This window comes from Sinohyriopsis cumingii, chromosome 6 (genome assembly GCF_028554795.1).
Source record: "Sinohyriopsis cumingii isolate HCF-2022 chromosome 6, ASM2855479v2, whole genome shotgun sequence".
Classification (NCBI taxonomy): Eukaryota; Metazoa; Mollusca; class Bivalvia; order Unionida; family Unionidae; genus Sinohyriopsis; species Sinohyriopsis cumingii.
Window position 1 is genome coordinate 40883555 of NC_142966.1, and position 26161 is coordinate 40909715.

General features: G+C 34.3%; 1 protein-coding gene across 3 annotated transcripts in view; it reads right to left on the minus strand.

Annotated features, from left to right (window-relative positions):
- The window catches only part of LOC149796766 (allene oxide synthase-lipoxygenase protein-like), a 175918-nt gene that overhangs the window by 75643 nt on the left and 74114 nt on the right, over positions 1–26161 (minus strand). For 2 of the 3 annotated variants that reach the window (XM_089961422.1, XM_089961424.1), the window contains exons 2-3: positions 5145–5189; positions 1817–1945 (exon numbers count right to left, since the gene is read on the minus strand). In XM_089961422.1, coding sequence (XP_089817548.1) covers positions 1817–1945; positions 5145–5189 — 174 coding nt within the window. Of the gene's footprint in view, positions 1–1816; positions 1946–5144; positions 5190–15956; positions 16936–26161 lie in introns of those variants that run through there. The other variant, XM_089961423.1, reaches the window with a different exon arrangement.

Consider the following 26161-nt stretch of genomic DNA (forward strand, 5'->3'; position numbering starts at 1 on the left):
TCTGGGGTTTAACATCATTTTTTGTGCATGATAGTACATTGTACATAGCAGCAAGTATAGCTAGTGGAGGAAGAATGCAGGAAAACCCCGTCAAGAACCATCCACCCAAGGAAAGCTATAGTGGCAAGCTTTCTCACCTACCCACACTGGCTGAGCATAGACTCAAACCCATGCGGACAGAGGTGAGATAGTAGTGCTCAGTAAAGGTAGGTATTTTAGATGACTTGGCTACCTGGGGTACTGCAACTAACTGATGGGACAATAATTAATGATATATTTTATATTGTTAACAGATTAATGAGCAATGTAACAAATGTAAATTCTAATATCTAAGACACTAAAGAAAAAAAGAACAAATTGCAACATTTTATTACTTTTAAAATTCCTGAAAATGTACATTTCAGTATTCCATTTATGTCAGGTGCAGACATAATATAAGTGAACTGAAAAGGTTGAATTCTAAGAAATCTGTTGGTTCAAGCCAAATAAGTCCATTCACATTAAACAAATTTGCTGATGTTATTTTTCCATCTTGTACATGTGTGTGTGTGTGTGTGTGTGTGTGTGTGTGTGTGTGAGAGAGAGAGAGATTTTGGATTTTTAACATAGCTTTAACAATTTTTCAGTGATATCACTACAATGTCTGCAGTGTGACAATTTATAGTGATGTCTAGCACTGGGGCATCATGCTGCAGACATGTAGCATGATGTCCCACCCAGTCACATTATCCTGACACCAAGCTGACCAATCCTAACACTAGCCTCTTAATGCTGAGTGCCTAGCAAGGCAGCTGTTAGTACCATTTGTATAAGTCTTTGGTATAATTAATCAAATCTTTCCTGAGGGAATCTTCCCATTTCAAGTGAAGGCTGCTAAGGCTGATTGGGGTGAGTATTACCAGGAAAAAACATACTGCAGTACAGCATGTTTATACTTCAAATATGTATCAATATGTATTGGTCATTGACAGTATTTATCACTGTAATGTTAACTGTGATTATTTTGTACTTTAATGATGTATAATTTCCTTGTATGGAATAAAATCTGAACATGAAAATAAACTCATGTTCCTTTTCATTTCACCAAAACACCCACTAAATATAATAATTACATAAATGATTTAGCAAACAATAAACAGGAGTGAAAACTTCTACCAGCAGGGGAAAAAATACAGGAGAATAGTTTGCATGGTTAGAAAGGTCTTTTGGTCAACAAATTAAATTGATTCAAAGGGTCTTGCACAGCAGTATAAATTTTCACACTGACAAATGTCTTGTTTTGATTTGAAAAATGAACAAAAATCTCATTCTGGATTTAAATGACCCCTGTCAGTCTGTGCTATCGAATCTCATTGATGAGTGGCTACTTTCAACTGGACAATGGAGAATTGGCTGGAACTGTATACACTGACCTTTGACTCAGTTGACCATAATATACTTACATGGAAACTTGAAAAATACAAAACTTTCTCACATATCTCTCTCATGTATTATGTATATTTAATTTATACTGTGTGCTTGACAGTATATAGACTCCATATGCTTCATTTAGTGCCAAGGCAAATGCATTAAAAAGCCTTGCCAGAAACACAATGCTGAATGAGGATGGCTGGATTTAAATCCACTACATGCACAACACAGGTGTTAAATGCCGAACACTCAATAAAGGTTATTTCTAAATGACACTGATGAGTTTATGTGCTGTTAAACACCACACCAAATTAATCAAAATGCAAAGAACACTGCAATCAACAAAGTCATCTCCACCTGTTATAATTTTCCTAACAAATGAAAAGTATACAAACTGCTTGCTTACCCAGGGTTCACAGAAGATCTCTTTTGTGTATACATTTCGAAGATGAATCAAACTCTCCCAGTTCCCACTCTGCAGCATAACAATCTTGCTAGCAAAAATGAGCTGCGCTTTGGTCTTCACAATGTCCCACTGGAAAAAAAGAACTTAACAATTATACATGTGCATGAAATAAAAACTTTAAATGTATGGTTCAGCCAGCTACAAATGTAGACATATAGAATCTATGTTGGGGTTTGGACTGAGACAAGGAAATCTCAGTCACGGGATTACATTATTTGTTTCCCCATGAGGCTTGCCTTGTGGGGAGACATATAATGTAACCCCATGACTGGGATTTCCTTGTCTCGGTCCAAACCCCAATGTAGGTTATTTTTCTCACCCAGTATTTTCATTTTAAGTAAAAAGAACTCTTCACTAATGTAATATAGTTCACATTCAAATGTTTACATGCAGCTCATTAATTCAAATATGTTAATAAGGTCTGTGGTGTGACCATTGCATCCGAAGTACACAGTTTATACATGTAGGCAAAGTAAAATAACAACATAAACCCTCTCACAGTAATGAGGTATTACCACATTTAATATCAGTTCCAATTTTGAAAAGTTATATTGTAAATAATGAAACAATACTGGGTACACATCGCTACTGCAGTTATACTTAGTATAAGCTGTAATGAAGAGTAACATGTCGCATCAGATTATTCATGGGTAATTATATATCTAAGGGATCTGTGCCACTATCATATATAACTCTCCTCTTCTTTGGTGAAACTATTTGTGACATACTTATGTTGTAATTAATATTGGTTGCAAAATCACCCCCTTGTATGAAAGACCCTCCAAATACAGACTCTAGCAGATAACCATGTACTGAATTTCAAGTTCATTGATTCTTTGGAGAAAAAAAAAACTCTGTCTTGGAAATATGGCAAGTGCTACAGTGAAATTTGCGTATGGATTAATGTGTGGATGGATAAATGGTTCCTTCTGTCTGGCAATTGCATTATTTGTCATTTAAGCTTGTAGGTATATTTTGGATTCAGCTGGGGCACAATGGAGATGCTTAACAAAATTAGAAGAAAGCATGTTTGACATAACACATTTCTGGCTGTTACTAAGTTTTCTGTAGTTGTTGAGAGAGTTGGGATTTCTGTAGCTGGTTATGTGTATAGCCTGAGTGTCCCTTGAATAACAGAATCTTTGTTGGGATTTTGGACCAAGACAAGGAAATTCCACTCAAGGGGTTATATTATTTGTCTCTCCACGAGGCTATGAAGTGTGTATACCTAGTTTATGTGCATGGATCAGTGTTTTCTGTCATAGTTCATTCCACACAGCTGTAGCACAGTCAATTTCCAGGTCAGCATCATTAAATGTAGCTAACAGTATAGAATTTGTTTCACATAAAGTATTTAAAACTAGTTAAGTAGCTTAATAGCTACATTTAATGACGATGACCTGAAAATGTGCGGAGTTAAGCCTGCATATAGGATAAAACCGACCATGGTGTGTGAAACTAACTAGCAAAATACAAAATAGCTCGACACTGTGTGCGTGTGTCTCTTGAGAATGTTTTGTATGGTGTGTCCTCACTAACCTTAATTTACTATGTTTGTGTTATATATTTTTTAGTTTAGTGTTGATGTCTGGCATTTCTGCACACCTATGGTTTCTGTCACCAATATAGAACCAAAACGCATACTGAATTTGACCGATTGATGCAAATAAAATACTGCAACGCTTAACATTTTAAAAGAGGAAATTGTCATCAGAATATTCTGCTCAAAATAATATTCACATGGGATATCACTTCCATGTTTTCATGACCTGCGATAATTGTCTGCCTATTCTGCACACAGATTTGAAAAGATGTAATGTTTATCCATCAAGCTATAGAAATGAAATACATTACTTTGGATTGCTTCTGTCACCAGTTCAGTTGAGTAATTAGGTCAGGTTTATAGCTAGTTTTACAAAATTCAATGTAACAATGCCAATAAATGGCAAGAGATATTAAGCAAACTAAACCGATCTTGTAAAAGAATTAGTTCAACATTTTTGAAAAAATAAGATACTATGTGGAAAAAAAACAACAATGCATAGGATGTAATGTGTTTAGAATGTCTTGTTTATTGGGGAAAATTACTAAAGAACTCAGAAACTGACTATACAATGAGGAATTTCTTGAGAATATGTTCTAGCAGCAAGTTGACACATTGGGTAGCAGACAATTTTGTATATGTGGGACAACTTCTTGCAGAATTGAAAACTTGGATTAAGATGCAGAATTTTATTAAGGTAAACAATGAGATCTTTTAAATAATGTATTTATTTGTATCATTCTAAAAGATACATAGCAAATATGATTTCTGGGTTACAGGTTAAAGAAGGTCATGGTGTCTTCATGTTGGCATTTAGAAATCACATTTTCATGTGCATTTTGAGTCAAAATGTGGGATATTTATGTAAACGTTATGAATATCACTTGTCTTAATTAAAGTATGACCATTCTTTCTTGATACAAAATGGATTTTTGACCCAAAATAACACATGACCCAATGTTCCCAGAAATGATGTATCGTTGTGCAGAATTACCCAACACGCAAAACTGGCTGACATGGTGGTACATCAGGCACAGCAAAAGACAACAAGGTTTTCTTTTTTAAAACGTAGTTCTGAGTGAGCGGACACCTTGACTGAGATGACTAAACTGAGATAAGGAAAGTAAGGTTAGCAAAACAGCTAGTAGGTTTCTCTATCACATGGGTGAGAAAATTTAACCTCTTCCCTATGACCCTGAACTTTGACCTTTAAGAAATTTTAGGATCTTTATAAAGTTTCCTAGCAAAGCTTCTTCCATTGTCAAAAATGTATAGTTTACTAATTTTCCATGAAAATGAAACAAAACTGAAAATTAAAAACAATGTTAAATTGACCACTGCAAAGTAATGCCTATGGCCACACAGAAAATGCAGTGACCTTTATGCATATTATTTCTGGACTTATAGACAAGACCAAAGTTACATACAGTATGCACAGGAATAAACATTAAAATCTTCCAATTTTTAATGGGCAAGTTTAGCATATTAAATATTTATATGCAAATATTCATTGAAACCTGGAATTATTGAGTTAAAGAGAGTTCTAACATCCGTCTTTCATTTCTGAATTAGGAGACAGAATTTTGGCAATCATGCAACAGAAAGAAAAGTAACATGCAATTTTCTGACTATTCATTATCGTCATTTTATCCAGATGTTAATCAGCATCTCTACTGAAGACATGATCGTCAGTGTTCAGCTGCTAGTTAAAAAAAAATAACTTACTTTATAATCAAATGAGAAGGCTTCATCTGGTGGCATAGATTTCACCTGCAAGAAACAAAATCATTATTATTTACACTGTTCAATTACATTAGGTAAGATTGCAGAACATTCAACTCATTATTCTTATGCACATCATTTATGTATCAAAAGGTAGTACACTGTGTCATTATTCAACATCATTTATGTATCAAAAGGTAGTACACTATGTCATTATTCAACATCATTTATGTATCAAAAGGTAGTACACTATGTCATTATTCAACATCATTTATGTATCAAAAGGTAGTACACTATGTCATTATTCAACATCATTTATGTATCAAAAGGTAGTACACTATGTCATTATTCAACATCATTTATGTATCAAAAGGTAGTACACTGTGTCATTATTCAACATCATTTATGTATCAAAAGGTAGTACACTGTGTCATTATTCAACATCATTTATGTATCAAAAGGTAGTACACTGTGTCATTATTCAACATCATTTATGTATCAAAAGGTAGTACACTGTGTGATTATTCAACATCATTTATGTATCAAAAGGTAGTACACTGTGTCATTATTCAACACCATTTATGTATCAAAAGGTAGTACACTGTGTCATTATTCAACACCATTTATGTATCAAAAGGTAGTACACTGTGTCATTATTCAACACCATTTATGTATCAAAAGGTAGTACACTGTGTCATTATTCAACATCATTTATGTATCAAAAGGTAGTACACTATGTCATTATTCAACATCATTTATGTATCAAAAGGTAGTACACTGTGTCATTATTCAACATCATTTATGTATCAAAAGGTAGTACACTGTCATTATTCAACATCATTTATGTATCAAAAGGTAGTACACTGTGTCATTATTCAACATCATTTATGTATCAAAAGGTAGTACACTATGTCATTATTCAACATCATTTATGTATCAAAAGGTAGTACACTGTGTCATTATTCAACATCATTTATGTATCAAAAGGTAGTACACTGTGTCATTATTCAACATCATTTATGTATCAAAAGGTAGTACACTATGTCATTATTCAACATCATTTATGTATCAAAAGGTAGTACACTATGTCATTATTCAACATCACCCATGATACAACCATGCAGGTGATATTCCAGGAAAGGAGAAAGATGATTTCTACAACAATACCAAGTAATATAAACTTTCAGCTCACATTTAAAAATACAGCAGAAAATATATATGTAACCAGATTCCTGTTAGGTCAAAATTTACAAATTTCAGAACTATAGTGTCCTGTCAGTTCTAAAGCAGTCTAGTCCCAACTACATAGATGAACCTTTGGGAAACACAGGGTAATCATGACATTTGGATCAACAAGAGGCAAGGACAAGAAAATCATAGGTCCAACAAGCTAAAAAAGAACAAAAGAAGTTCAATTTCTAATTCTTATTCACATGCATAGGCAAATCAGACAAATCAAATATATTTTATACACTTGTACAACCACCCAAAAATTTCTTGGAAACAGATGTTTGGATGCAAAAAGAAGTAATTAAAAGAAATGTTTCTTCTCATTTCAGGTGAAAATGAAAAAAATCTGCAAAAAATGAGTTAATTCAATTGAACCCCAAGAACAAGAAAACACATCTGAAATTAATGTTCTCAGTCCAGTTTGCACATGATTCCTTTTAATACATGAATGGGAGAATTAGGGGTATCAATGAAAAATATGTCAACTTTTAACACGATATGGAGACAGAATAATTTTGAAATAATTTGAACAGAAAAAAAACACAGTAAATAGGACCAAGTTAATCCAATAAGTAATTGATGTTATATTAGTCATGGACACCAGTACAGCATCACTCGGGAAGAAAATTACATACACCATGTTATGTGTAAGTAAGTGTTGCATGCCTTCCATAAATGTCACTTAAAAGCATGGTAATAACAGAATCATAGGTACCGTATATACTAACTTAAAAGTCGAGTCCAACTGCAAACTGAAGTTTGTTAGGAATAATCAGTAGAACAAACAACATAAACCCTGCTTTTTGGCCAAACTATGCAGAAGATCAGGGTGTATGTTGTTTGCAGTTACAGGAGTTCACTCATATGCTAGTACATGTATATACATGTATATGTATGGTATATCAATCTGAGAAGAATAAACCTGGGCTGAACAAAAGATGTATAAATTCAGCATCTGGGACACAAATCTTGCAATTACAATACTGTAATCTACTTACTCTGTTAAAATTCATAACAATGTATAGATTCTGTTGTTCTCTTTTTAATTCATATATATTGCCAAATTACACTGAATATGAATATGATAGTTATTAAACATGCACCAAATGTATTTACAATATAGATAGAACTTGAAAATAAAGTATTGCTAAAATTAAAACCAATGTTATATGCAAATATGCATACTGGGAAATATTTGGCATAATCCAAATAAGAGAGAAAACACACAGACACACACATACATATATTACATGTCTCGCATCGCTCCCACTTTTCCCCTGTTCAGGTCCCACTTTTCCCTGTTCAGCTGTCACTTCTCCATATTCTGTCCAAACGGAGAAGTCACTTTTCTCTAAAAAATCAAGCCTAGCTTGACCCCTGTAACACTGGGGCATAATGCCACAGACATGGTGTATCATGTCCCACCCAGTCACTTTATCCTGACACCAGGATGACCAGTCCTAGCACTAGCATCTTAATGCTGAGTGCCTAGCCAGGCACCTGTTAGTACAATTTTTTTAAATCTTTGGTGTGACTCGACCAGGGTTAAAACCCACAATCTCCCTCATCTGAGGCAGATGCTCTAACCACTAGGCCACCGGAGCGATCAGTATTAACTAAAATATTAACATTAACGCACATGATGTAAATGTATTGTACTAATAGGTGGGACAGAATTATCTCTCCTTTGGCAATAGGTCCATTATACAGGGATTGGTCTCTTACCCTTTCCAAACAAACATCTTTATATTTAATGAGTTGCAAATATGGCCGCAAGTCACTCATTAACATTCCCATAATTTGTTTTTAAAGAAACATCAAGGAACATATCCTCAGGGCTAAGGGATACTTGACAGTAACCTGACTCTTTCTTACCTATGGAAGGTGAAAAATTGTGTTATAATAGAGAACAAAAAAAAAAAAACCAGCAAAGCAGGGGTTAATTTGCTGAACAGCTCGAACAGCTGACAGCTGCTCCCCCATCTACACATCTCGCTGACTGAACAGCTGACAAATGCTACACACCTACATATCTGGTTTACTGAACAGCTGACAGAAGTTACGTGCATGTACTACTCTGCTCAACTAGTAATTGGCTTACTGGCTGTATGTTTTACCTCTTGTTATGAAAATTCAGTTTTATCTTTGCAGAATGTATCTGACAGATTTGTCCCTGTTGAATGCATCTGACAGCTTTGTCCCTGTTGAATGTATGTGACAGCTTTGTCTTTGCTGAATGTATCTGACAGCTTTGTCTTTGATGCATGTATCTAACATTTTGTCTTTATTACATTTATCTTAGTTTTGTCTTTATTGATTTACCCGACAGTTTTGCCTTTGTGGAATGTATCTTGACAGCTTTTTCTTTTATTGAATGTTTCTGAAAGCTTTGTCTTTGTTGAATGCATCTGAGAGTTTTGTCTTTGTTGCATGTATCAGAGAATTTGTTATTGTTAAATGTAACGGACAGTTTTGTCTTTATTAAATGTATATGACAGCTTTTTTTACCAAATGTATCTACCAGTTTTGTCTTTGCTGAATATATCTGATAGCTGTAACTAACTGTATCTGACAATTTTGCCTTTACTGGCTGTATCCGATGGTTCTATCTTTATTGAATGTGTTCGGACAGTTTTAATAAAATGTTTCCTACTACTGTATTACATGATGAAATTATTTTACAAATTCCTCCACCATGTATAGCCAATCCGAGAAGTAAAAGCTCCAAACAACAATGACTACCTAAGGTGTAATGTTGCATAATGCACTGTATAACCAATCTTCATCAACTTCTTTTTAGTAATGCCCCATTTTTTTGTGAAATTCACAGATACATATTCTGAGAAAATAATTGATATAAAAGGCACACATTAAGCAGAGATATGGCAACATTTAATTAATTGGAAGCAGTACATCCTGAGTCTGCAAACATTCACAAGCACCTGACTTGTAAGCTATTAAACCATTACCACAGCAAATACTACTGCCTTAATATTCATACAAGTTTATTATGTTTGTCCTACTTCCTGTTGTCACAAGAAACTGATCATGAAGAAGCATCAAATTCCTCGCAGTGGGTCCTCTTCCTTTGATATGTTGACAGTTCAGTTCCACAACAATGTAAGTTTGGTGTAAAATGAAACCTCGAGAAACCATAGGATTTCAGTTGCATTTAGCATCACAATCAATATTGTGCAAAATCTGGTGCAATCCTTACAGCAGTTTTTGTGCAGAATGGGAAAAAAAATTGACAAATATGTAGGTTCAACAATCTCAGGAATTCTTAACTTGTTATAATGGAGCAAAGGGTTCACATAACATATCAATGATGCCTCAATGTAGCTCATCTGACATGCCAAATACTGTCAGGTTCATTTTCCCTTGCTTTAGATTGGATTTGAGTCATTGCTAAGCCACAGTCAAGTTTTTTTTGTACTGAAGATGCAACTGGTGGTGATGTACTATGGTTTAGATTACCAGGGGGTGATTACCCAAGGGTGACACAGCCTTATGGAGATTATACTACTCTGAAATCAACAAGATGGGTCACACCTGGAGTCAGCTCAAGGGGATGGCACAGGACAGAAGCCTCTGATGATCTTTTATGGGCGACAAAACTGATCTGAACTGACAAGCTTTTGGAGCATGATGAAGAAGGTGCTTGTGTTTAATCAACTGAATCAACTGAAACATCCTCCTCTTGTCTGGTGTAAGTCAAATTACTCTGATTCTGTAAAAGAGACTTGGAAGTACTTGTAGTGATGCTTCCAAACTTAAGTCATTTTTGGGGCAAAGAAACATCTAGCTAGAAGTGTGAATAATAAACAACCAACATAAAGTCAGAAGAAAAAAAACAACATTGATAAGTTCTTGGGATTGGCCCACCTGTTGGAAAAGTTGGACCAGACATGACAGTATAAATGTTGAGAAATTCCTTCACATACACACACACAAACATTCACACATACACATACACACACACATACACACACACATACACACACACAAACATTCACACATACACATACACACACACATACACACACACATACACACACACAAACATTCACACATACACATACACACACACATACACACACACAAGAATTGGCCTGTGATAGGAGCATTACATCATCTTATTTCTACTGTTTCTGAACTTAACAAGAAAACCTAGTTCAAAAGACAAGCCAAAGGCTACATTTGACTCACAGGTATGAAATCAAATAGGACAAATGGTGGAAGCCTCAACATGGCACTAGACTAAACTATCCAACAGCATTAAAGTCCACTAGGGATGTACTGTAGGAGATCTGTCATTGTCTTATGTAAAACATATGTAACATATCAATTGCCTACCTAAAAAAATCTGAAATTGATTGATAGACCTTCAATTCATGAGCAAGAGCATAATAATCAATCAAACTCAATGTCTACAAATAGATGGTGGCAGAAGTGGGCCATCAAAACTTGTGACTATATCTATCTCCAACTTTTTTGCAATATGTGAATATATGTATGTTAGGAAACATTTTCCACCAATTCTTCAAACATACAACTGTGTGCAGCATTACTGGACAAGGTGTATTTAATGTAGATGTATCCAATTAATATAATATCAGATTGCAAAGAGTACTGATGCCCTGGTGTAGTGTGTAGTTAATTATCCTTTCTCTAGGATGCATCCAAAACTATAATCCAGAACTTCCTCTGACCTTTGCCACCCAATGTTTGATTTATTTTACATTTATTATTAGGTTTAATCAAAATATCCATAAAAAGGTTGGTATCATGTGCATATTGAATGAAAACATACAATCCATATTTGGTTCTCCAGTCACAGAGAAACGATATTTGTTCCAAGAAATATAATATGATCTCTTGCCTTAACACATCCTGTTTGATCAGAGGGATATAAATAACTACTGAAGTATAGTGAAAAAGTACCATGGTATGTATACATTCCACTGGAAAAAATACCATAGTAAAACAATATAATGGTAATACTGTGCACCTATATATATATATATATATATATATATATATATATATATATATATATACACACACACACACACACATACACATACATAAAGGACTCATGGCCCAAGTGTCCGAGTGATCTAAAGTGCTCACCATAACGAATCACTGCTGTCTCACCTCTATCTGTGTGGGTTCAAGTCTCAGATCGGCCAATGTGGGTACATGAGAAAGCTTGCCAGTAGCTGCTCGTGGGTCAGTGGTTCTTTCCGAGGTTTTCCCGGGCTCTTCCTCTACCATTTATTCTGGCCACCATGTATAGCCTAGACTTGTCCTGAAAAATGGCATTAAGCCCTACAACAACAACAACTACATAAAGGATTCCATAATGAAGTATCTGTAATTTTATATCATTCCTTATGTGTCAAGCAATTAAAACTATCCATTTAATCATCTGAAAAGGTGATTTACTCAATGATACTACATTATTGTTAATTCTTTATTAAACTTTAATAATGAATGGAATACATATACGGTGTGGTTTTCTTCGTTGTACAGAGATTAACAAATTTACTTGCCTCACACCCTGGAGAAACTCAAATTTGGCTTGGCCAAATTGAAGTTTTCAAGGTACTTTACCCAAGGGCAAGTCTTAAAAAACTAAGGGAGAGGAAGGTCATATTCAGTTTGAAATGCTTTATGTTGTATAAGTTTTATACTCTGGGAGCTTAAGCCACATTACATACCATACGTACTCACTTATAAGTCGATTCATATTGCAAACAACATTGATCCTGATGTGCTATAGCATAACATACCTTCCAACCAGGGTATATGTTGTTTGTTCTACTGATTACCAAACTGCACAGACCCAGCTCTGTTGGCATATTATGTGATGGCAGATCTGGGTTTGTGCAGTTTGTCATTGGACTAGACTTATAAGTGAATAAATACGGCATATCAGTACTTTTATTTAACTTTCGTACTGTGTTCTTAAATTACATAATTACCCATCAAGCCCTGGGTGGGTAAGTGGTCACAGGCAATTGCCTTTATCAATCCCTGCAATCTCACATTAGTCTCAGGCTCAGGCAATACAGGTAACTGAGGAAGTTTGCCAGTAGATTTACATGGGCTGATGATTTTTCCCTGCGTTTTCCGAGTTCTTCCTCCACCAAATATCCTGGCCACCATGTATAGACTAGCTTGTACCAAAAAAAATGTTGTTAAACAAACAAACCAACAAACACACATAGCTAAACTGCTCCCCCATTTCTTTAATCTATCAATCCTTTATTTCTGACATTGTTTCGTCAAAGTCTGTCATTTCCATCTTGTAGTCAATATCAATCTTGCATTTTCTTGCTCAAAAATGAGAATTTAAATACATGTATTTGCTACTTCAAGCTGTTTTTGACAAATTAGAAATGTGCAATTTGGAGTTCATTGTTGATTGGAGATTATATTCAGCAGTTGATGATATTAGTTCAATTATGTTAGAGACATAATCTGCAGAACCATCATTCACAAATGCATGTATCATGATCATACATAGTTTTATACACGAAACCATTGTAAATATGAAAAAACAAACTTTCGAGGGAGTCGTAATAGAAGGTTTCTGATGTTATCAGGGCATACATTTGGGACCAACCACTGAATTTTCTGAAGGGGATGGGGTACCTGGAATTTTCTTTCAAATTAATACTTCTTTTTCTTTTACCTCAAGATAGTTTATTTTTTCCAACTACTATAATGGATATAAATGTAATAGGTTGTTTGGGGATTTTTGTTGCTAAAAGTTTGAGCAAGAATATTTTTGGCCAGCTATTTAACAGCTGGAAATATTTCCTCAGAAACATTTCCATCTCCCTAGCACTGCCCTAGCACTGCCAACAAGAATTAAAAGTCCATTCCATACAAAAATCAGTTTCCCAAAGATCATTTCAATGCATGCCATCAATGTCAAGGTGTCTAAGCCATAATTCCTTGTACATGTGACTTGTGAGATTGTGAAATAAATGGCCCTCATCTCAAACCAGCATCTAGCTGTAGTACCCACTGGCAGTTTTATCATCTTTTGCTTGCATTAATATCGTAACAGACTGAGAGATGCTTACTATTTTGCAAATAATTAAATATATAAAAATTAAGTGTTCTCAAATGATGCTCAAAATTAGGTTGTCAAAGAGTGTTTACACGTATGCTGCCAATTTCAAGGTAAAAATATCAGGATGTGGAAGCAGAAGCAGGCATGTGAGTGGGCACAACACTCCCTAGAAAAATGCAAAGTATGAATACATTGATACAGTGACATTTTAAAGAGTGACTCTTTGACCTTATGTTTTTAATGGATGGATACCTGGATGAGCATTATCAAATGAACTTTAGTTGTTTAGTTGGAAATGCAGACAGAAAAAAAAATGTTATGATATATTAAAACATGATTAAAATTAAATAAACAGTTCTGTTCTTGGTTGGTTAACTGATCAGTTTAAAGTGTTTTACTTTAGCATCTCTCTAAATATTTCCAAATGTCTTATAAACCTATCCATTTATTTCTGTTATATGTTTGTCTGTATTAAAACACCTCCTTTCTTCCTCATCTACATAACTACCTATGTGGACTATTTACATATATACTGTTGATGATTTTAATTATATCAATATGGTTATGGTGTGCAAGCAAACATAAAAATAAAACAACAGTTTTATATTTGTAAAATGAATGTAATATAATTTCCATATGCATCCTACAGTATTTATTTTACCATGTTTTCTTATTTTGTTTTACTTCAGTTGTGAAATTTTGCTATCATATTTTTGGGGCAAGCTCTGAGGTCTTAAGGGCTATCTGATATTTCCAGTGTACTAGACCTGGGCAAGCTGGCTACTATAATAAAGTTTTAAAAACTTAAAGTCCTGTGTGTCTGCATTTTTTCATAAAAATATTAACACCAACAGTTTTCACTCATATTTTCTAAATTCTGCATCTGATTTTAATCTGATAAAAACTATGGGTAAATGTTTTCATCTACCACAAGCCATAGGAGTCTGACGTTTTATCAATAAGTACGACGAAATCTCCGACAATATGAAATTACCTTTCCGGTAATATAATTCGTTAAAACGTCAGACTCCTTTGCACAGCCAAGCCCTGGCCTGTGACACACCTTGGCCGCCTACACAAAATAAGATAAGATCAAAACCCACTAGCCCTTTCAGTAAATTCTTTCTTTATGCCCGATGTGAAAATTTGAGAATACATGTATACAGTTATAGTGACCCATTCATCTTGTCCTACGCACGCACGTGACATAGCACAAAAAATAGGGCAGTAATTTGATCATGCAATTATACAGATTGACAATAATGATATTGCCCTGCGGACGTCGGACAGGATACGTAATATTACATCACGAACGTGTGTCTGTGTCATTGTGTAATTACGGAACAATACATCACCTTGTCAGACTACTTCCATGTTGCATACCATCTGAAAATCGGGAGATCGTTTTGCTCAAAATCGACAATTATTCTGTCGCGGAAAAAACAGAAGGGGGTGGGTGGGCAGGGGATTCGACCAATTGGGGATTCAACCGAACCGTCAAACTCCCTCGAAATCCGTCAGTGAAACTAACGCCGATATGCTAACTTGTATTATATGTATAACGTTTAACGGTGCCTTAACACAGAAATAATATTCTGCCGATTAACGTAACTTTCTAAAGATGTAAGGCTAGATAATTAAATAATACTGAAAGTACAGATGTACTACATGTATTACATTCTTCAATGTTGATTTTTAGGCTATTATAGTTCGCTATTTTGTGCAAAATCACACATGTATCAATAACCATAAGTCCAATAGAGACACTGCCCACTACGTTATAAGTGCCAATATTAAAATGAATGGTACAGAGTACTTATATATAAATATTACAATATATACATATCGTTACACATATCATTTTCTGAGGTAGAATATTCACACGCTCTCGACATGGCTGTGAATTTTTATATATATATTTAAAAAAAAAACACTTCCGTTCTAAATCGGTGTTTTGACAAGAATACCTTCATACCGGCTGAAACGGGTGCAATCTAAAGGGCTTTTATTTGATTTTTAAAAGCAAGTGAACACATTAGCGACTTTAACATAACGAAGAAATAAGAAGTCAAAACAAGCCCTCCTCGTAATGCGATTGGTAGTAAGAGTTTTCTGCGACTTTTCTCACCCATTAGATTTATTTGGATAGGTAACTATATTGCGAAGAGTCAGAAACGGACAATATGACTGGATGAATGAGACTTAATTTAATGAAACCATGTTTGATCTGTCATTTTACAATTTCATATCAGTATCTTAAAAAATATTCCGTACCAACTGATCCTCCTATTTATGGGTATCTAAATCGATCGTAAAAATATCAAAAAGAATTTTTAAAAACTACAGCCAGTAACGCAAGAAGTTATTTTGCAAAAATATTAACAAAAAAATGTAAAGCTCAGGCGAAGAACAACCTGCTGGTTTTGTTGAATTTTTTTTTTTTTTTATGCACAACGAACTGTACTTCCGTTTCGAAATTGCATTTTGGTACACCATACCTGTGTTGGACACCCTGGAGCTTTCTGGGTTGGTTCATAAACTTTTCTCTTATCTCTCAGCTCCTCGGCCCGCTGATCTCTGTGAGAATCGAACTGGGGAAGTGAAGTGTCCAAATGTTCGATCAAATAATGGTAGTCCGCTTTTATCCATCGAAACACTGGAAAGGTGTATATTTCATTCGTCTTCCTATTTTCTACCAAAATTTTATCCACATACCAATCCGACCCAATTCCAGAATTGTCTCTCCAAAACTCAATCATTGCAACCTTGCCATCGAAGCTTTTCAACCACTTGATAGGGAACACGTCCAACTGACCACTTTCGAAGTCATTCCTGAAAAAGTTATCCAACACAATGTCCTCTGTGATATTCCCATTAGCATCGTGCAACTTAATCTTTACGTTAGCATCCGTTCCGGCGTATTTTTTGTCGCCCGTTTTGACATATATCACAAATTGGGCGTTTTGAATCCCAAAACAGCACCCCATTTCCTTGCGCGTGTTTACAAAATCAAGGCCTTAAAACTGACTCCACTCAATCGAAGACGCTTAACTTCCCGTTCACTTTCCTAACTGTCCGATCTGAACGTCCGCTCCTTTCGCAAGAGCGATTAACTTTGATTCCCAAGCCTATATGTCGGCGAATATGTTTTCATATGTGTTGATTACCAGCACTGTCAGAGTGTAAAACATATTGCGACTCACTTTACACCTGACTGATCAACCAAACACAAACGACAGCGATCTCTGCTTGCTAGCTCGGCCAGTGTGTCGTATACAGCCCAATAAAAGCTGTCCTCTAGATGCGTGTTGTATTTGACCTTATTTCAATTGGAGATACTACGTGAAACGCCTATTATAATTACCATATATTGTGCACAAATACATAGATCGCTTTTATCATTGTATTGAATCTATCCTGTCTCCAGTTGTCGGCTATCACTTCAGTTTTCGTGCATTACTGGCGAGACGTTGAAGGTAACAAGACTTTTTGCACGCATTTCAGAAGTTCAGCAGGCTTATTTTTCACTAAAAAATAATGCACATTCTGTTTATAAATGTAATGTCGCTTTTTGTTTCAAACACATTTTTCTGGCTTTGTTATTTGATACATGTTGCAACTCGATTTCTTTTTATTTCGTTCCTAATGCCTTATCCCAAATGTTTATCGATAAATGTTACAGCTAAATTTAATTCTTTTAAAGAGCATGTAACGAATCTGTATGAAATATATTCAGTCTTCTTTAATATCGCATGAGCATCGGGATATTGGGTTTTTGTTCTCTCCCCATTTCACTCATTTCTCAATGCCTCTTGCACGATATTCGTGTGCGGTTTGTTTAACACTCTTTGTTAGGCTTTTCTTTTAATTCATTATATGTTATGAATAGTTGCATTTTGGACCTGACCTTGTCCAAAATTATAACTAAGATTTTATCTTGTAAACATTAGGAATCTCCGAGAATGAAATTTTCCATTAGATAATAGTTACGGGGATTTTTCAAAATTTTAATTTTGACCTAGGGTCAAATAGAGGACTATAAAATCATGTTTATCTATAAAACTATTTATTCGTGCAGTAAGATATCAGCAGAACCGGTTGTATCATTATTGTGCCCAGTATTTCATTTGGGCTGGAATTTATTTATTCAGAATATTTAATTCAAGTTATTTTTCTCTAGATATACAAAGTACTAAAAAGCCTTCTTGGAAACAGATTTGGAATTCAAGTTATCTGATCTGGAAATACAAAGTGCTAAATCAATACGACACAGGCCACCACAGGCACATGGACACTCACAGCGTTGGATTTATTTTAGAATACTACGAAAGTTTGTTTCAAGCTTTAATCCTTAGGACTTCTGTTAGAAATTGAAGCATTATTTAAGATTTATTTCGCAATACCGTAAGTTCTTTTTATATGTTTCACTCTGTAGTCTATGGAAATAAAATATTTGTTGAATTTCACAGATTGTTGGGGTTCTTGCACTTTTCTGTTACTTATATTCAGATCAAAGAGTCGTAATACAATATAATATTTCTGTACATGTCAAATTGCATCTACTATTAATTAGATTGTCTTTTCCCTTGACGTGACCGATGTCAATTTTGTATACCGGCCACATCAAAATCTATCCTGGTAACCTTTGATTTTTGTTTTTCATCTTGACAAAGAAAGTAAGGTAGTTGTGATTACTAAATACAATAATCGGAGAATGAACTCAGCTAAAATAGACGTAAAGGCATTGCAAAGCCAATATAAAAGCCAAACATTCCTTCTCGATATTATAATAATTTCCCTGGTGCTTAATTAATATCTAAGAAAAATAGCACACCATTATTGTCTTCTTCAATCACTACTCCAACAACCGCAGCATCACTTGCATCAACAGACAATTTATATGATTGTAGTTTGGAGCTGAAACATTCTTAAGTATCGCCTTTATTTTATTTTCTAGTTGCTACAGAATGAAAGTTTTCGGTCCAGTCTCCTGACATTTTTCAGACCAATGAAATGTGGTTTCCCTACTCAATAAATTTGTTAGGGGTTCAGCAGTAACTTGTCCATTTTCCACAGTACATCATAGCAATGTGACATAACCATGGCAAAACTCACGGTTGGACAAATTAATTGTCAAATTTGCATCAGTGAGTCTGGCAAAGAATTTCTTAATTGATTCTAAGTTATCTTTCCAGATGTCGGTGTAGATGACCAGATGTAATCATGTTCAATAAACGTTGAAAAAGAACATGACAAACCGTGCATCTCAAACGGCATCACTTTATGTGGAGTCACGAATGCCGAAATGTCCTTTGCCCTTTCCGTCAGTGTATTTTGCCAGAAAGTTATATTTAGTTACATATTTTGCATTTCCAGTTTTAAAAATGCAGTCATCAATTCTTGTGGATGGAAATGAATCTATTTTGGTCACACTATTAAATTTTAGTCAGTACACATGCGGATAGTATTATCAGGTTTTGGTACAACTATATATATTGAACGCCAGTCACTTTTATTTAGTTCAATGAAATCATTCTCTAGCAAATGCTGAATTTCTTTTCAAAAATTTCTATTTTAGAGGTTTCATCCTATACGGATGCTGTTTCAAAGGTGTGAAATACACAGTTTCATTGTCATGGTAAATTTTATTTGATCATTTTCAAGTAATAGCTGTTTTACGTATTCTTTTCTAGTTGCTACAGAATGAAAGTTTTCGGTCCAGATTATTCATAATTTCTGAATTCCGAAGATTGGTTACACCAAGGTAATTACAGTCCGGTTGCATTCCATCGCTTAAATGCTTGCTGTGTGGGACAAGTATGGATAAATTACTGCATGATTAACCTATCTATCTCTATCAATACACCCCTTTAATACAATTATCTGGCAAAGTTGTTAATATTCGTCTCCCATGAGATAATTTAAATCACTTACTTTCTTTTCAGCTGTGCAAGGACTGGAGTACTTAGCCAGAAGATAGTTCTGAGGTGTAAGCAAGAGAGCCAGAACTCTACCAGGCAGAAAATTATTTCCTTTCCATTTTTGTCATAATTAAGTTTCATTACTGAGCAGAGTTCAGATTAGTTCTTACAACTTCACGGGCCTTTGACAACTTGTATTTATAATTATAAACATAGTCGAGAAGATTAATTTCTGTATCTTCATTTGAAAGAAGTTTCTCTATTAGAAGCTTCAGTGGCCCACGAAGAGTATGTTCAAAAACTAGCTATGATTGACCAAATCCTAAAAATTCTTGAACTGGTTCCAAAACAGTAAACAGCAGTAAATGAACAACCTTCGTCCCTCTCTTTTCCATTATCAAAGAATATAACCGAATCATATTCGTCCCTCTTTTTGACAGTGAGCAGAAGACATGAATTTATGCATAACTTCATGAACAATTCTAGACATAAAATTTGATCCTTCATCAGACTGAACAGATTTGTTGAGTTTTCAGAACTTTAGCCAAGCTTTTACTTTTGGTTTTAATACTCCGCCAGGGTATTCCCTATGCGAATCTTGTAGTTACACGTTCTAGTCAACAAGTATTGGTTGCCTGACATTGTCTTAGATAATGGACAGACACATTCTACTATTATAATGCTAAATGGTTCGTTAAACGCAGGAATAGGTTGCAGATGAGCCTTAGGTATCTTCTGATTTGACTTTTCTACAAGTTAACACGTGTGACAAGAACTACAGTATTTACAAACATTACTTTTAATTTTGTGCCAAACCCATGAGTCAAGCCCTTGTGATAAGTCTTATTGGTCCCAAAATGACCCGCCAATGGAGTTTCATGGGCCAAACAAAGGATTTCCTGCCTATACGACTTTGGAGCAAACTTTAATAGCTCACTGACAAGTCGTCACCAGCAGGTACCTCAAGTTGTCCCCATATTCTCATAAGGACGCCATTTTTAACAAAATAACATATAGATGTTTCTGAGACTTAAGTTTCGCTAATAGTTCTCTGAAATAAACAGGAAAACTCACGATCATACTCCTGTTCGACGGAGGCGATCGTCCTTTGTCACCCTGATTAAAATACAGAGAAAGAGTAGTTAAAGGAGGATCACTGTTACGTTTATTTGATTTAATTTATATTTGATTTCATTTAATTGTTTGTAAGTTTTAATTGTTTTATTTTTCATTGCATGTCAATGTAATGTAATCTTGTTTACTAGGAATGCGATATATTTTCCAGAAAATTCAGTTTGACCTGAATCTTTTCTAAATGCCTAATAATAGAAACATTGTTTTTATTTCTGACTTAGTTCCCGACCTTGATTCAGAAATCAGAGACAAGTAAACAACTTTTTATTTTTATTTTATTCTCAAGGTCATAATAGAGGTGTGTGATTTCTTATACGTAAACAGCGTATATTTCGCAATTCTGGGTTTTCCGAAATTGCACAGTAGTCCGGTTTTATACAGATGTCGATATATATATATTTCTCAGATGCGCTTTTTCCTTTACACTGGAATGTGTCTGTTGTGGCAGTTTGGAGTTATAATTTGTATTCAAATTATTTGGATTCTAAACAATAATTTCTTTTTCCTGGAAATATATGAGTGCTCATACAGAATTCTTGGACAAAGACATTTATTTAAATTTTATTCGGAAATTGAAACATCGGAATATTATTGACTGTGAGACAACAAAGAACTATAGACAATACAGCACCATAAAGGTTACAGTAATCGTCATCGCCTTCCATTTTGGATATTTGGTCGGGACTCGAACTTGAATTCATAAGAACATTTCATTATTAGGACTTCTAAAATTTAATTCATGGATTATTCTTGGATTTGATTCTTAAAACCGTAAGTTCATAATTATTTCAATTTTTACAGTGTTTTTCCAGGGAAGTAAATTATTTATTAAATTTTTCAGAGCTTTTTGTTTTCATTCTTTCTTTTGTTACTGTTTATTAGAGCCTAAACATGTAACATAAGATCACTGTGATCAATATTTCAATACCTTTTGATTGATCCAAACAATGAGCATACATGACTTCATCAAAAGCCTGACGAACACTTGTGTGAGCTAAAGGAATAATTTCCTGATAAACATCATTCTCTAGATCTTTCTTTTGCCATAGCTCTAGTAACTACACAACCTGGGTATAAATCAGGGATATCTTGTTTAATAGGATAATTTTCAACAGATTGACTCTCTGACCCAAACAAGGCTTGTCAATTGCAAGTGGATTAACCACATCTTTATCTTCCACTTCATTACTGCCTAGTAATAAAGGAATAACCTGTATGGGTGAAGACTACACTTTTCGCACTGTACGGGTCCTGATACTACGTCTGACGACAAATTTACACAATGGAGAGGATAGTTAATAAAACCGCACACTACTTCCTGAATAAGAATACTCTCACAAAAAGAATACTTCTCAGAAAACGGCAAAGTATCTGATACTAAAAGACTATGAAGCTCTTGTGTCTCTTACAATTTTAATAGAGATAGGATTAGCAGAATCGCTATGAAAATATAGAATCTTTGGACATGAATGATTCATAATTCTTCATAATAAAACCAGATTGTGGTTTCTTTGACCCAACAAATATATTGTTTTTTATATATGACCGTGACCTTGACGTAATAGAAATAAGAGTATCTGGAATATGTCTTTCTTGATTCTGTTGCTTATTTTACAAGTCTGTAGCAAACGGAAATAAAGTGATTATTTTTCATTGAAATAAGTGCACCTAAGAAGAGATAAGGATTTCTGATCAGTCTTATCATAAACTTGATTTCTAAACGTTTCAAAAATTCAGATTTTGAAGTGCTCGTGTTGGTCTGAAATATATATTTTAACAGACGGCTGCTGAATGGAAGACTTACTGACTAAATAAACTTTATTGACATTGGAATACTCGTCAGCTCTACGAGCAGCATTTTCGACTATATGCTCATCAAAGTAAGTCTTAACGTTACTATGGACTATATTCTTGAACTCTTCAACTAGTATGAGTTGTCTGAGATTTTCTTAATCTTGAATTACTTCCTTGGCTAAGCAGCATCTATTAAATAATTGTTCTTTTCCTCTCTGCAAATTCGATATTGGTTTGTCCAGTTTCTTTCTGGTAGCTCCTAAACTTTTGTCGGTAAGCCTCCGGTACCAAATCAAAACCCTTCAAGATCCATTCCTTAACCAGATCATAATCAACATTTTGTTGTAATGACAAGAAAGCGTAGATATCGCGAGTTTTGACAAAAAGTGCACTTTGTAAAAGCCAAGGACGATGCTCTCTTTCAAATTGTCAGCAGTCTTTGTTAAATGAGACAAATATTTATCTACTGTTTTTTTAAAAAGGCGGTAATAACCTAATATTTTTCTTAACATCAAAACCTGAACTTGTGTGTAAAATGGTGATATGTTTTATATTTACCAGTTGTAACTCCTTTAATCTAAATTGAAATTCATTTTCTTCCTTATCGCTATCTCTCTGTTTTTCTCTTATTGTTCCCATTGCATCTTTATTTGTACTCGCCTATATTCGCTCTATTTCGTTCCTCTTTCTGCAACTGCAATTGTATTTGTCTCTCTCTCCTATTTATGAAGGTGCATCTCTCTCTCTCTCTCTCTCTCTCTCTCTCTCTCTCTCTCTCTCTCTCTCTGAAACCCGAGCGTTATTAACTCAACTTCATTCTTGCATTTTAATTTCAGTTCCTAAACTGTAAATTTATAGGCAGATGGAGACCTACTAGTCAAACTCAAAGCAATTTTATCCATAATATTCGTTTATACCAAATATTAGACCAACATATGTTTAATGCCTGCTTCGTTAAAGTAGCCCTAGTCTCAGAAAGATCATATTTTCTGCCAAGCTGAAGCAATTCAGCCTTTATCAATGACTTTAGGTTATAAAACAAAGTTTATCACTTTAGATGACATTGTAAAAGATATTTGGTTTCACTAAATATTTTTAAAATGTGAAATAATGCCTATGACTAAGAACATTCCAAAACAAAGTGAATTTACATTTAAAAATAAAGGTTTTTGAAATATTTTAGAGAAATGCATATCCCTCGGACGAGCCTCCAATTTTCTTTTACGTCTCTTTTGTCTTGAACAATGTAATGGATGCAAGCGAAAACCAACAAGTTTCGTAAAATTCAACAAATAATTTATTTCCATAAATAAAAAGTAAAAAATATAAGAAGAACTTACGGTATTGCGAATTAAATCCCAAATAACCTTACAATTTTTAACACAAGTCCTAATGATTAATGTTCTGAATAAACATTAGTGTTATTCCAAAAACAATCCACCGCTGGCACTGGTCATGTGCCTGTGGTGGCTTGTGTCGTAATGATGTGCCAACAGTCTTGTGCTGAAGCACAATACTACAATCCAAGAATATAGTCACATTTGAAATTTCACTATAATTCCAAGTCTCTATTTCCAAGAAAATTATTTTTTAAAATTTTCTATTTCCAGAGAAGAATAACTTGAATTAAATAATTTGAATAAAGAAGTTCTAGCCCAAATTAAATACTGGGCACAACAATAATGGAACTGATTCTTCTAAGAATTTACAGCACAAATGAGTATTTTATAGGCAAACAAGATTATATAATCCTCTATCTCACGTCACAATTAACATTATCTAACATTTCATTCTAGAAGGTTCCAAATGTTCACAAGATAAAATAAAGTTTTAATCAGAAGGTCTGTTAATAAAATTATAATATCAAATGTGGGAGAAAAAAGGTAGACCCGACTTTTCGCGGGCAGTTTCAAAAGTTCTGGATTAAGATTGAGATAAAAATGTTTACAAAACCAAATTCAATGAATCAGGTCAGGTAGAAAATGAAGTTGATTTTGGACAAGGTCAAGTTCAAATACAATTATCCACAGCATATGACGAATAAAAATAAACTAACATACGCAGCAAATTAAATACACATAACAACGCATCCAATGTTTTGTGATGTTCGCTATTCTATACATGAGTATGGTCAACAATGGTCTAGCGCCTGTTTGACCTTGAACAAAATATACAGGGCTCCTAACCTTAAGTGCAAGTCCTCTATAAAGTCCGGTTCAGGTATATAATCTAAGAAAACTTTGCTGTGCAAAAAGCCAATAAGTCTTCTTAAAGTCACAGTGACCATGACCTTTGACCTATTCAACAAAGCAGTTTGAATTATTTCTTCATCCACAAAGTTTGGTTTAGATATATGTTGTATATGACTTATTCGTTTGAAAGGAAATCATTTTTCTTGTTTCAATCACAGCGACCTCGACTTTTTGACCCCTCAACCCAAAAAAGCAACATTCCTCCTGCTTATCACTATTACATGCTCTACACGAGTGTTTGTAAACAAAGACAACATACAAACTCATGGTCAGAAGGACACCGTCATAACTTTATATTTCATCATTTCGGTGAGCATACAGAAACATCCTAATACTGAAAGAAACTGAACATTATTTTAAATCTATCTTCAAGATTATATCTAATATAAGGCACAGTCTTTGTTCATTTTAAAAGTTGCAAGTGTTAGTGTGGTAATATCTAGGTACAGTCTTTGTTAATTTTAAAAGTTGCAAGTGTTAGTGTGGTAATATCTAAGTAGAGTCTTTGTTAATTTAAAAAGGAAACGTAAGAATCGTAAGAAATCATGAGTAATTGTTGGAAACGACTGCGTAAGTATGGTGAAAGGTTCATTCAGTGTGTATCATGTTTTTGAAAATATATAAGCAAATTAAAGGTCAAAAATCTGTTTTATTTTTACAATTAACTGTTGGATTCGAGATTCAGTTCCATTATTTATTTTTCTATTCCAGTGAAGATGATGCTGTCCGTTTAACTTCTCGTGAAAATTTTGCACATATGTTTCGCTAGCGACTATTTATTAACAACTTACATTAACTGTATTACACTGGTGTACTTGATGATTTGATCACTCCTAACTTATGCATTTGAAGTTCATTATGTTCAATATTTTACATCAGCTGTATTACAAACTTTACAAAGTTAAAATAACAAGCATGATAGAATTAATAATTCACGTAAAACTTCTTATATGTGTGTAGTTAATCGGAGAACCGGGAATGAGATTTCGTAAGGACGTTTCACATGAAGAATGCAAGTAAAATCTTATTTTACTGCATCACGAAGTCTGTTTATCATAATATTTTCTTTTTGTTCTTCATTGAATCATTTGTTCAGTAACCAGCATCGACTTTGACATTCTCTAGTAATGGTAACGCAAATAATGACATAAATTCAAAACAAAATTATTCTGTTTACGGCACTAAAAGGACTACTGGAAAGCTGCAAACGCTGCTACGTTTGAGGAACATGCAGATCTGTAAAGGGCAAATAGGTAGCTTTCATGTGTTTATAGGTTGCTTTCATGTGTTATAGGTTGCTTTCATGTGTTTATAGGTTGCTTTCATGTGTTATAGGTTGCTTTCATGCGTTTATAGGTTGCTTTCATGTGTTTATAGGTTGCTTTCATTTGTTATAGGTTGCTTTCATTTGTTATAGGTTCTTTTCATTTGTTATAGGTTGCTTTCATTTGTTATAGGTTGCTTTCATGCGTTTATAGGTTGCTTTCATGCGTTTATAGGTTGCTTTCATGTGTTTATAGGTTGCTTTCATTTGTTATAAGTTGCTTTCATGTGTTATTGGTTGCTTTCATTTGTTATAGGTTGCTTTCATTTTTTATAGGT